The sequence below is a fragment of the Ursus americanus genome, chromosome 11 (assembly GCF_024610735.1).
Source record: "Ursus americanus isolate L20-20 chromosome 11, mUrsAme1.1.p, whole genome shotgun sequence".
Lineage (NCBI taxonomy): Eukaryota > Metazoa > Chordata > Mammalia > Carnivora > Ursidae > Ursus > Ursus americanus.
The window spans coordinates 41738485-41752638 of NC_142137.1; the positions used below are offsets into that span (position 1 = coordinate 41738485).

A 14154-nucleotide genomic window follows, 5' to 3' on the forward strand; every position below is an offset into this window, starting at 1 on the left:
TCTATTTACTTACTATGTTCTCTTTTCAGCAAATCAGTATTTCAAAGCTTCCTATAGGTCTCAATCTTTTTCATCTTGCTTTTACCCCTAAGGTTTCTCTAAAATTTTCTATCCCTGCCTCAGACTTATTCTTTTATCACTTGAGAAAGGGAGGACTTGAGACAAGAGGGTGTTCAACTATGCCTGAACTCAAGGTCATCGGAAAGTAACTTAGCAAGCCATATGCTGTTGACTTCAAGGCAAGTTTGAATCTTTAATATAAGAAAGAATAATGTAAAACAAGACCACAATTGATTTTTAAAAATAGCCTACATTTTATATTTAGAAGACAAATGCCTACAACAATAATTTTTTAAAACTGGACTTTTTGTGTTGGACACCTGTCCTCTATCTCCAGGGAATATTCTGCAGTCCGTACACATGCAAAGCAATGGCATACGGCATCTGTCCTGAAATTGCTATACAAAAAGAACTAATGTTTAAAATAATCCCCAAGAAATTAAAGATCCAAAATAACAAATCAAAATTCAATTTAAATACCATTAAAGAATGGAAATTAGACTAAAATATTTGGAAAGGACTTTATTTCCACCAAAGGCTTTCTTCTGGGGCCTTGGTTAGCATGAAACCATATATAAGTCCATCTAAACAATTGTGTTAATATGTCCTGTTCATCTATCAATGTTTATATTTAGTAAACTGTATCACTATCCAACTAGTAGATCAAGCCAGAAGCCTGGATTTCAGGTTGACTTTTTTCCTCCTTCCAACAGACCTCCAAATCTTGCTGGTTGTACTTCTTAAATACCTATTAGGAGCATGCGTCCTGCTGATATCACTATTGTACTAACCCCCAATACCCGGCCATATACCCAATGGCCTTCTTACACTCCTCTGACCCTGTCCCTTCCACTGAAACCCTTTATTAATTTGCCCTTTGGACAAACGTTAACCCCTTAACATGTATGTCAAGACTCTCCATGACTGATTCCACTACCTCACTGCATGTTTTGATCTTTGTCTCAACCTGTCCTCTCTTTTCTCACACCAGCTACACTGGAGCTCCAATAGCTTGCTTAACTTACCTGCCTTCCCAGAAACTGCTATCACTTCCTCCAATGTTGTCCCCTCTTTCTCTGTCTTATTATCTCCTATTCATCCTCCAGGCCCTAGTTTAAATGCCATTTCCTCAAAGAAGCCTTTGTTGACCCCTAATCTAAATTCATTAAATGTAGTAACCACCTTGTTCACATGGCTTAGATTCTGGGTTGGCCTACATTTGCAGCTGTGTGAAAGGAGATGCCAATGGTTTTTAAAAATTCACAAATTTTAAAATGAGAAAATGCTATATCCATTATTTATGAAAAGTGAGAAAAACTCAATTATCAATTTCAATTACACATTTTTGGATAGCTAACAAAACATTAATGAGAGGTCTAAAATTTGCTGCGATTTCCATTTTTTGTCATATTATAAAATGATCATGCTGTGGCCTCAATTTTTTGCAGTGTTAAAATATAATCACTACTTGAGTGGAATTCCTTACTTATACCTTTAATTCAGATGAATTAATTTCTGGTTAAATTACTTAGGTGTAACAAAATTTAACATGTAGTTCTAAAACCTACCCAAAGGTTCACATCAGTTTTTTCATATTTATATAAGTGACCAACAACCAACAATACTTATAGGACAAGAGAGAAATAGAATTTGAGATATCCAAGGGATAGCCTTTGACCAAACATTTTTACATACTGTTATTTTTCCTCAAGTGTATGATATATAGTACCTTAATACAATCTTATTTCATTCTCAAAACAACCGTAAGAGGTAGGCAAAAGAGGTATCATCATCCCCTTTGCAAAGACAGTTTAAATGGCTCACTCAAAGCCATCACCTATTCAGTTACTGACCCAGAGTTAGAATCCAGGACTTTTGACTGCATACACAACTCTTTGCTCCGTGGTTGCTCATTAGTGCCATAATTTTGAAAATTCAAAGTATTAATTCCTTTAGGATAACAATGCTCTCTCCAGCTATTGCTATTTTTAAATGCAAATTATCCTATAAAAATTATATGTTAAAACAAACTTACATGTGAATTAATTTGTCACATCATTTTCCCTTAAGTCAGAGGGACTCCCAGCTAAAAAGATTTATGACCAGTGATGGATAGCAGGAAAAAAAAAATATCACAAAAATAGCAGTAAGGGACATATTAAGGAAACTTTGTATCACTTTGTTGACCACCTTCATAGAAGAAAGCTTCTTTCTAACCTAATATGCTCTATCCTTAAAAGTAGCTCTTTTTTTTTTTTTAATATTTTATTTATTTACTTGAGAGAGAGAGAGACAGCCAGCGAGAGAGGGAACACAAGCAGGGGGAGTGGGAGAGGAAGAAGCAGGCTCCCAGCAGAGGAGCCTGATGTGGGGCTCGATCCCAGAAAGCCGGGATCACGCCCTGAGCCGAAGGCAGATGCTTAACGACTGAGCCACCCAGGTGCCCCAAAAGTAGCTCTTTTCTAACCATGTTTAACTGGCAGTGATAGAAATGAATTAGTAGTTTAACCTGTGTGCACCTGCCAATTACCACAATTTACATTTGCATAGCACCACACAATGTATAATATGTATTTATATACATTATTCGATTTGATCCTTGCACCAAATATATGGTTTACTTATTTATGGATGAGAATCTAATTCTCAGTGGCCTTAAAGGACAAGTCAGGGACAGGGTCGCTTTCTTCAAACTCTAAAGTCTTCCTCCTTCCCAAACCCCACAATGCTCACCCTCATAGAGCATCATTCTCAGTGGATACTTACATTTCATCACACCTTGAATCTCATAAACAGGCTTTAGAACCAGAGCACCATAAAAGCCTTTAGGGAATGGATTTGTTAAGTCCCACTTATTTGAAAAACCTGTAAGCTTCACAGTTCGTGTTCTGTTCTTTGGGATCTTCCATTCAACAATCTCCTTTAGGGTATAAATATGTTCATCTTCACACTCATAGAATTCTCCTTCTTGTGACAAAGGCAAAGTAAACGAGTGATTCTGATGATTCCTTACCACTCCACAATTCACCATTACTTTGCCATTGATCTCTTCAACTGAGTTGAGCATGATTTGCTCACCGTGTTTTACAGTGAGATTCTCTAGTTTTAGGTCCTTCTGATGATAGAAGCAAGGATGTCCTAGTCTACTTGATCCAATATGAATGGTCCTTGTTATTTCTTCCATGGTGAGGTATGGCGTTTTATCAGCCACAATCTTAAAAAGACCTAAGAACAGAAGAATTATGTAAATTAAAGAGAGTTCTTACAATGGAAGTTCTCATAAGAAAATCACAGTGAGAGTTATACAACAAGTACAATGTAGCTTTTAAAAAGTAAGGTATTTGTTTTAATCCTGAATTCGTCTAGGTCAAATTGTAATGTATCACTTGTAGATACTGGATCATCGGATCCAGGCAACACCAATGGAAACAAGGGGAAAATACCTTGAAATAGAAAAGCCCCTGTTCTTGGAAGTGGGAAATATGAATGAGATACTGACGGGCTATATCCCAACGACCTGTGTAATCTTGAGCAAGGCATTTAACCTCTCAAAATCACATTTTCTATTTTTAATTTTTAAATTGAGAGGATTGGATTAGATCGGTGTTTCCATAACTATATTTTCTGGACATACCAAAATTAAAAGATATTCCAGAAGAAAACAGTTTCATGGTCAAATTAACAAAGTTATATACCTGGAAGCAGACAGTGGTGATGGTTATACAACTTTGTGAATGTGCTTAATGACATTGGATTGTACATTTTTAAATGTAAATTTTATGTTATGTGCATTTTACCACAGTAAGAAATACCTACATATTTCCAACTAAATACTTCTCAGAAACTTTAGATGCATTGCAACTCACAAAAAGAGAATATAGTATGTAGAATGTTGAAAATTTGATTATAAACTCTTGGGGAAACATCCATTGATAAATTACAACATACCATGATATATTGGTGCCCCATGTAACTCTCCTTGGAAAATGCTAGGTTAGGTAGCTGTTCTGGATTGAATACTCTTGGTGATATATCATTCTTCTCATTGCTTCTCTAGTTTTGCCGTATTTCACTCAAATTTTTTCCTCTAATACTATTGGGATAATCACTAATATAATGAATTTTTACTGTTTAAGATACAGCTTTTTAGGTTTGCATGTTTAATTCTCCTCTTTAAATTACTTTTATTTTATGGGCACATCTGCCTTGCTGCATTTTCAGAAATGAATTTATTGAAGAGGTTTTAATAAATTCCAGAGAAAATAAGAACAAAGAATAAAATTAGGTAATTGCTTTCTTAACACAAAAGTAAATGAATGATAATATTATATGCTAGCATGAACTAAGATAATCTTGCTAGATATTCATTAGACAATGAGACAATCTTACTAGAATTCAATATAGCTTGAAAAAATCATTTACTAGTTTACTCAACAAATATATTACAATTAAATTCATCTATTTATCAAATCATTATTAACCAGATTATAATGTCTCATATCTATTATGGGTTACTACACAAAGATTTATGATCAGTTATTGTTGTAGCTGATCTTTGCTCAAACAACAAAAAAAAGGATTTGGGTTATTTTTATTCATAAACATCCTGAGAATGTGCATGTGATGCAATCCTGGCAAAAAGTAAGGTAACATGTGCAATCTGTCCTGAAAAGCTTCAGAAATTGACTAGTGTTCACTCACTGTATGGTGTGTTTGAAGACAATAAGGCAAAGAAACCATTTACTTTGAAGGAACTTCTTATTTTATTAGATTTCGTATCAGGGAAAATCCAATAAAAGAATATTCTTGAGCTCCACACAGTAAATGAATTTATCTGTATGTGTGTATGTGCATGTGCATACATATGTTTAATCTCATTTGTCTGTATGTAAAGATTTGTTTCTAGGAGTCCACAGTTATTATCAGGGTATACAAAATTCAGCAATTTTTGTGAAATGTTAAAAAAAAATAGCACTGGTATCCAAGATCTACAAAGAACTTCTCAAACTCAATACACAAGAAACAAATAAACAAATCAAAAGATGGGCAGAAGATATGAACAGACACTTTTCCAATGAAGACATACAAATGGCTAACAGACACATGAAAAAATGTTCAAAATCATTAGCCATCAAGGAAATTCAAATCAAAACCACACTGAGATACCACCTTACGCCAGTTAGAATGGCAAAAATAGACAAGGCAAGAAACAGCAATTGTTGGAGAGGATGTGGAGAAAGGGGATCCCTCCTACATTGTTGGTGAGAATGCAAGTTGGTACAGCCACTCTGGAAAACAGTGTGGAGGTCCCTTAAAAAGTTAAAAATTGAGCTACCCTATGATCCAGCCATTGCACTACTGGGTATTTACCCCAAAGATACAGACGTAGTGAAGAGAAGGGCCATATGCACCCCAATGTTCATAGCAGCAATGTCCACAATAGCTAAATTGTGGAAGAAGCCGAGATGACCTTCAACAGATGACTGGATTAAGAAGTTGTGGTCCATATATACAATGGAATATTACTCAGCTATCAGAAAGAACGAGTTCTCAACATTTGCTACAACATGGACAGCACTGGAGGAGATAATGCTAAGTGAAATAAGTCAAGCAGAGAAAGACAACTATCATATGATTTCTCTCATCTATGGAACATAAGAACTAGGATGATCGGTAGGGGAAGAAAGGGATAAAGAAAGGGAGGGTAATCAGAAGGGGGAATGAAACATGAGAGACTATGGACTATGAGAAACAAACTGAGGACTTCAGAGGGGAGGGATGTGGGGGAATGGGATAGACCGGTGATGGGTAGTAAGGAGGGCACGTATTGCATGGTGCACTGGGTGTTATACACAACTAATGAATCATCGAGCCTTACATCGGAAACCGGGGATGTACTGTATGGTGACTAACATAATATAATAAAAAATCATTAAAAAAAAATAGCTACCTAGAATCTCATAAATGGTAGAGACACATAGTTTTATTTCTTTTTTTTTTTTTTAAAGATTTTATTTATTTATTCAACAGAGATAGAGACAGACAGCGAGAGAGGGAACACAAGCAGGGGGAGTGGGAGAGGAAGAAGCAGGCTCATAGCGGAGGAGACTGATGTGGGGCTCGATCCCGTAATGCCGGGATCACGCCCTGAGCCGAAGGCAGACACCCAACTGCTGTGCCACCCAGGCACCCCACATAGTTTTATTTCTATTCTAGATATATTGATGACATAAGTCACAGAAGAATTAATTCAGCATCTTCTTTCTTGGGGAATTAGGTTCACCTAAGGTAATAACAGACCTAAAATATTATGAAATAGAAAAAGCCTGAAACCCTAAGGGCCACCATTATTTCAAGTTAATCACATACTTCAGAGCTGTCTTGTTGTATGTCTCTATTGCAAGAAAAATCTATCTATGAATCTGTGTGTTTTCCCTTAGAATATGATTACATACACAGTTTAGCATACTAAGTGGTAGACACAGGAAAATATCTTTAACTTATTTCTCCATCTACTACTGCAGCCAATCCAGAGTCCCTCCTTATAAATAGCCACTTGATACTATGCAAACTAGGGTAAGCTCATATATATATGATGCCATATTGAAACTTCAATTTCACAATAAACTAAAGTACCATAAGCCTGATTGGCTTTACATTTCATCAATTTTTCCCCATCTTTTCACAAAGAGCACAATAGTTTTACACTGAAGAAAATATAATTTGCTATTCTTCAAAAAAAAAAAAAACCACACACATAGAGAGATCATAGGGTCATTATAAAATAAGGCAATATATAAACTTCATAAAGTAAGCTAAGAAGCAGAAAGAAAATGAAGAAAATATACTTCAATTTCCAAATTTGACTGTCACCTATTAAAATGGATATTATTACTTTTAAATTAGGAGAAATTATTCATAGAGCATATGCACTTGAGAAACAAAACTTATAAGGAAATACAATTAATTGATCTATTAAAAATTAACTGATGAGTGAAACTAGTCTTTAAGATCTTATCTCTGAATCTTAAGTTTTTGGAGAGCTTAAAATTTTAACCAATACTTAGTGATCTGCAATTATTAGTAGCAATAACAACTGAAATTTGTTTGGAAATTTAAAAGTTTGAAAGATTTTTTTTCATGAATCATTTATCCTGACAATAATCTTTTAAGGACAATAAAACAAATATTATTACTGAAGGATATAAAAATGGTCATGATTTTTAGTGTCATGGCTCTAGAATTTCAAATCAGACCTTTGACACCCAAGTCTTACGTTCTTGCGACCATACTAGGCTGTCTTCCCATCCTACATATAATTTACAAGGACATTGTCCAGGAAAACATGTCTATTCTAGTTCACAAAATATGTATATGGGTCTCATTAGCCAGTTCTCCCTTTGCATAAATCAGCCTTTCCAGCCTCCAGTGTAAGAACAAGAGTAATTTCCTGGTTCACTGTGCATAATTTATGCTTATCAGATTTTTTTCTACTTTTTAAAATCTCATCAAACCCACCCAAATAGGGAGTAATTTTAAAAATTAAAATTTCTAATGTATATCACAATATTCTTTTTAAATTATTTTTATTTTTAAAAAGTTTTTTTTAAGTAGTCTCCATGCCCAATGTGGGGCTTGAATTCATGATCCAGAGATCAAGTGTTGCATGCTCCACCAACTGAGCCAGCCAAGCATCCCGACAATATTCTTTAATATATATAATATAAGATCATCATGAAGATTTCACAATCTTTTTCATAGGCTAATCTCTAGCTTGCTTTCCCAGTTTCAACTAAATATATTCCCTCCATCTCTGAGATAAGGAATCTTAGAGTGAATTTTGCCTACTAATTCTTTGGAAGTAATGGTCCAACATAGTGTAAATAATCAGATAGTCTGTTCTGTAAAAGCTTGGATGTGTCCTTAATTGCCACATCACCAATTCCAAATCCTATGGTTCCCTCTTCCCTGGAATATTTAAGAGATGAAAAATTAACATCCAGTAACAGTCATAAATTTTTTTCCCATTCACTCAAAAACAGTATTTATTTTGTTAAAGTTAAGCCAGATGATCTGTTGAGAGGTAAGTGGTAAGTGTCAAGTATGAACTACGTACACATTTTCCACAGTGGATGGCAGGATAAAAGCCACAGGCAATACCACTGACTGAAATCTCGCTATACAGAACATAACACAACTGAGCTATGACAGAGGGGAGGAATCAGGCACCACCTAAGAATGCCAAGAGCAAAACAGTAGCACCAGATTGTTGTTGTATACATTAATATAGCTATGTTTTGTACAAAGTTATGTACATTGACTCACTGGAATATTTGGGCCCCCACTAACCAGACATTTAAGAAGCACAAAGGGGAATGCACAGAACAGTGGTGATTATATGTGCTTTGCTGAAAGGATGAAGAGCAATATATATTGCCACATATGAGAAAGTTCTCAAAAGACTGCATACAGACACATAAATTCAATTATTCACATTTTACACATATATCATCAAAATGATCACAACACTGTATTTGAGGGGAAAGAAAGGTAACTAAAGAGGTGAAAGACCTATAGTCCAGAAACTATAAAACGCTGATGAAAGAAATTCAAGATGATGCAAAGAAATGAAAAACATTCTATGCTCATGGGTTGGAAGAACAAATATTGTTAAAATCTCTATACTACCCAAAGCAATCTGCACATTTAATGCAATCCCTATCAAAATACCAACAGCATTTTTCACAGAACTGGAACAGACAATCCTAAAATTGGCATGGAACAACAAAAGACCTCAAATAGCCAAAGCAATCTTGAAAAAGAAAAGCAAAACTGGAGGTATCACAATTCCAGACTTCAAGTTACATTAAGAAGCAGTAATAATTAAAACAATATGGTACTGGCATAAAAATAGACACATAGATCAATGGAACAGAATAGAAAACGCAGAAATAAAACCACAGTTATATGGTCAATTAATCTTCAACAAAAGAGAAATGAATATACAGTGGGGAAAAGACAGTCTCTTCAATACATGGTTTTGGGAAAACTGGACAGCAACATGCAGAAGAATAAAACTTGACCACTTTCTTACACGATACACAAAAATAAACTCAAAATGGATTAAAGACTTAAAAGTGAGACCTGACACCATAAAAGCCCTTGACAAGTGCACAGGCAGTAATGTCTCTGACATCAGCTGTACCAATGTTTTTCTACCTATATCTCCTGAGGCAAGGGAAATAAAAGCAAAAATAAACTATTGGGACTACATCAAAATTAGAAGTTTCTGCACAGCAGAGGAAATATTCAACATAACTAAAAGGCAACCTACTGAATGGGAGAAAAATATTTGCAAATGACATATCTGATAAAGGGTTAGTATCTAAAATACATTAAAAAAAAAACTTATACAACTCAACACCCAAAAAACAAATAATCCAATTAAAAATAGGCAGAAGACATGAACAGACACTTTTCCAAAGAAGACATACAGATGGTCAAAACACACATGAAAAGATGCTCAATATCACTCTTCATCAGGGAAATGCAAATCAAAACTACAATGAGCTGTCACACTTGTCAGAATGGCTAAAATTAAAAACACAAGAAACGAAAGTGTTGGGAGGATAGGGAGAAAGAGGAACTTCCTTTCATTGTTGATGGGAATGCAAACTGGTGCGTCCACTGTGGAAGGCAATATGGAGGTTCCTCGAAAATTAAAAATGGAACTACCTTATGATCCAGGAATTGTACTACTGGGTATTTACCTCAAAAATACTCATTCAAAGGGATACATGAATCCCTATGTTTATAGCAGCATTATTTATAATAGCCAAATTATGAAAGCAGCCCAAGTGTCCATTGATAGATGAATAGATAAAGAAGGTATGGTATGATGTTGTGTGTGTGTGGGGGGGGGGATATTATTTAGCCATAAAGAGTGAAATCTTGCCATCTGCAGCAAGATGGATAGAGCTAGAGAGTATAAGGCTAAGCAAAATAAGCCAGTCAGAGAAAGACAAATACCATATGATTTTACTCATATGTGGAATTTAAGAAACAAAACAAAAGAGCAAAGGAAAAAAGAAAAAGAGAGAGATCATTGAACAGACTCTTAATCATGGAGAACAAACTGGTGGTTACCAGAGGGAGGTTGGTGGGGGGATGGGAGAAACAGGTGATGGGGATTGAATACACTTATCATGATGAAAAAAATAATAAAATAATGAAAAAACAAAAATAAGATTATTAAAATATGCAGCTTAGAATATGCTGGAAATGTACATGTATGATATTTAATTTTCATAATTGCAGTATGAGGTAGCTACAAACAAAACACAAACATTTCACAGATAAAAGGACATGAAAGTTTGAAGAGATGCCATAAATCCTCTATCACCCCATAGCTCACAAGATACAGAGTAGGTTTTTGTGTCTCTGAAGTTCAAGGGCTTAATCACAGAGTAACACATTTCAATCTTTCATTATTATTATAAATCATAAACTGTCCAGCCTTTCATTAGCTAATGAAGAAGGTTCCCTCCTTTCAGGTGCAGAAAGTCTTAGAACTTTTCAAATCAAGCAACATAAGAAAATGAACTTCACTGATATTTAAGATGTTGATTGGCACTAGTCTCATCTGTCCATGTGTCAGATGGCCAGGTGCCTGCACATGTATGTGAGGCCTCTGTGGGAGGCTTGGGACTACACAAAGTGAAGGGGTTGACTTTGCTGCCCACACAGGCTCACGTACTCCCAGTGTGCTGCAGGTCACGTGGCCATATATAAGTGGATTTTCATAATACATTATCATAGTTTTTAAAGAAAGTAAATCTCACAAAATGGATAAATGCCTTTAAACGTTTCCTGCAAAGAAACCATGTATTGAAAATAAAACTAATATAAACACAGGTGAGCAACAGAGAATGAAAACAAAGAAATGAAAGAGCTGACATTTCTACCCTCACTCAAACTTTTCTTCAGCCATATTATGAGGTAAAACAATGATACTCTAGTCTAATGATATACAAAAAGTGGCTGAAACTTCTTTAATATCTCAAAGTTATCAAAATGTGGATTCATTTCCACGATCATTAGAAAGAAATTTGCGTTTAAAATGCAGGTAAAGATATGTCAAAGATGCACACACAATTTTGAATAAATACATAGATATTTGAGATGCATGTTCAAAAATTTCTAATTAACTGAGCCATCTAAAGAAGAAAACCTGAAGATGAATCAGACCTACATATTTTGATTATGTGTCTTGTCTCTCTGCCAATGATGCAAAGTGCATCTCACTTATTTTTGTGGATGTGTGCCTCTGCTTCTTTAAAAATTTTAACTGCACTCTGTTCTGCAGTCAAATTCCTAAACATCCTTGTTATTTTGTACTTGTCTAAATAGATTTCCCATTTCACATGCTTCCTGTGGCTTTTCTATCATTTTGTTATGTTTCCAAGACATTTTTTAGGTCAGCATATCCTACAAAAACTACCTTTTTTCAAGACTACCCCAAATCCAATATTTCCATGAGAAATTCTAGCTCGAGCATCTTCATCCAACTTCAGATTGAAATGGGGTGCATGAAATATCTTACCAAAGCAAAAAATCACAATCCTTGAGCAAAGTATTGAGATATATAATAATAATAATAATAATAATAATAATAATAATAATAATAAAATAATAATAATAATAATAATAATAATAATAATAATAATAAATGTCCAAACTGTGAGAAAGTGCTCCAGATTTCTCAGAGTCAATTATAGGATTATTAAACATCATCAACAAAGGAGTGACTCCAAAAATCTTGATAGAAGACAGAAGAGTCTTGATAGAATAGCAGAAACAAGAAATGTTAAGGAAAGTTAAAGTTCATGATAAGAAAATTTTGCATAGTAATTTACTGAGTATTTGGGAGGGCAGGAGCCTTATCAAAGATGGTGACGCGTTTGTTAAACGTTAGATGAGATTCAGTGAGACTATAGAATTCCTGTGTTTGAATGCCTTTACATTTACAATGGGATCAAAACCGTCGATAATAGCTATTAGCAGATTTTAATAGTTCTTTTACCTGGAGATAAAAAGAATAAGTCATAAAACCTTTCAATTCATCTTTACCTTTTTGGTTTCAAACTTTGCATTAAAAAAAAAAAAGCAAGCAAAAAACATCCTTTCCCAATAACATTTAAACTCCTTGAAAGGAGTGACTACGTAATATTTAACACATTTCATTTGGGTTGTTTAACAAATAATTTACATTGGTTAGGTCTCGAAATCAAATGATACAACTTGGTATCTATGCCTAAAGCTCTGTTACAATCTTAGGTTACTAACAAAGGTGTCATAGCTACTTTGCATGTTAAAGCTTTCCCTCCCCCAAGCAGTGGGGATGAGTAACAGACTAGGAGGAGGAGAGAGAATGAGAGAACTTCTCATAAACCTTGGCAAGAGCACAGCTCCCTGGACTATACAGAGCTCTGCCCCTTGTATTCTAGGGAGACACAGAGAGGCATCGGCACTGGAAAGAACCGCCACAAACCTCAGTCAGCCCAAAATCTCTCGCTAGGCTTTTTTAGGAGTTCTTCAAAAATACTACACATTTATTATTCCGGCCTGGGGTGACTTTAGGCAACAGAATTTTCAGGACGAGCAATACACAACTATCCCAATAGTAAAATGAAGTGGCTTTAAAAATGTAAATTATTCATTTCAACAGCCTGGGTTTAATTCTGGCTTCAGTCCTTTCATCACTGTGTAAACTCAAGAACTTACACCCCCCAGGGCCACAATTAATTTCCCTTTCTGCGTAATGGAGAAAATTGTATCATCCACCTCATAAAGTCATTGTGATGTTTAAATGAGCTGATACAGGGGCGCCTGGGTGGCACAGCGGTTAAGCGTCTGCCTTCGGCTCAGGGCGTAATCCCGGCGTTCTGGGATCGAGCCCCACGTCAGGCTCCTCCACTATGAGCCTGCTTCTTCCTCTCCCACTCCCCCTGCTTGTGTTCCCTCTCTCACTGGCTGTCTCTATCTCTATCGAATAAATAAAATCCTTAAAAATAAATAAATAAATAAATGAGCTGATACGTGTAATATGCTTAGACAATACTTTACACACACAGCAAGCACCAAAAAAGAAAAATAATAAGTTATTCTTTCTCCTTATTTTCTTTTACTCTGGAATTCTAAACCTTTGTGGAATGGTTATAAGGTCGGAGAGATTAGTATTTACAGGGCCAAAGAGGACAAAGTAAATATTCCAATCTGGATCAAATCAGATGAGACAAAATATATAGAATCTACAATTTAGCATCTGACACAGACTGAGCAAAAAATCCTAGCAACAATTATTTCTACAGATTTTGCCAGGGTGTTAGAATATGGAAATGAGCCTTAGGTGACCTCTTAAGGTGGACTGCCTTTGCTCTGAAGAGTCTGTCTGACCCCATGCTTTGATAAATTGCTTAGAATTTAACCATCATAATTTCATGCCCATAATGAGCAGATTATAGGGAGATGTAAGCACATTTTAAATGCAAATATTGTGCTGCTTGTAGTTATTCACAAGGTATACATTATACACAGTTGTGGAAGTTGCCTTGAACAAAAGAAACAGCAAAATGCCAAGGCATTTTTGAAAATGTGTTTTATTCATGGCCCAGAAAAGGTAGCTGAAGCCAACTGACTGAGGAGTATACCCTCCCTCTATTTTAATGATCTTAATTTTGCTAATGGAATGTTAGTGGAAGGAGTTGGGGAGCCATGTGGCGCTGATTGCGTTTTTCAGTATTGCTGTTGCCTGCAAATTAGATGTACCTAAGTAGCCACCTGTTTATGCTTACGATTATGTAAAGCCCCATATGTTTCCCTCTCTACACATGGGAGGTAAATATTGAAAAAATTATTCTGGTGTGAAGGGTGAAAACAGCGGCAATTCTTCTATAACTGTCAACATATGCTGTGGTATTTCCTTTAATGTTGTGCTTTGTCTGACATATTTGCTGATTTTTACCATGCAGTGTTCAAAAATATCTGTTACTCATGGTTATACGGAACAATTAAAAATCAGTTTACATTAAATTC

At 35.3% G+C, this 14154-nt stretch overlaps 1 protein-coding gene across 3 annotated transcripts in view; it reads right to left on the reverse strand.

The window, feature by feature from the left end:
* Positions 1-14154, reverse strand: part of THEMIS (thymocyte selection associated) — a 179674-nt gene that overhangs the window by 95840 nt on the left and 69680 nt on the right. For all 3 annotated transcript variants that reach the window (XM_087865475.1, XM_087865474.1, XM_087865476.1), the window contains exon 3: positions 2827-3285. In XM_087865475.1, coding sequence (XP_087721601.1) covers positions 2827-3285 — 459 coding nt within the window. The remainder of the gene's footprint in view (positions 1-2826; positions 3286-14154) is intronic.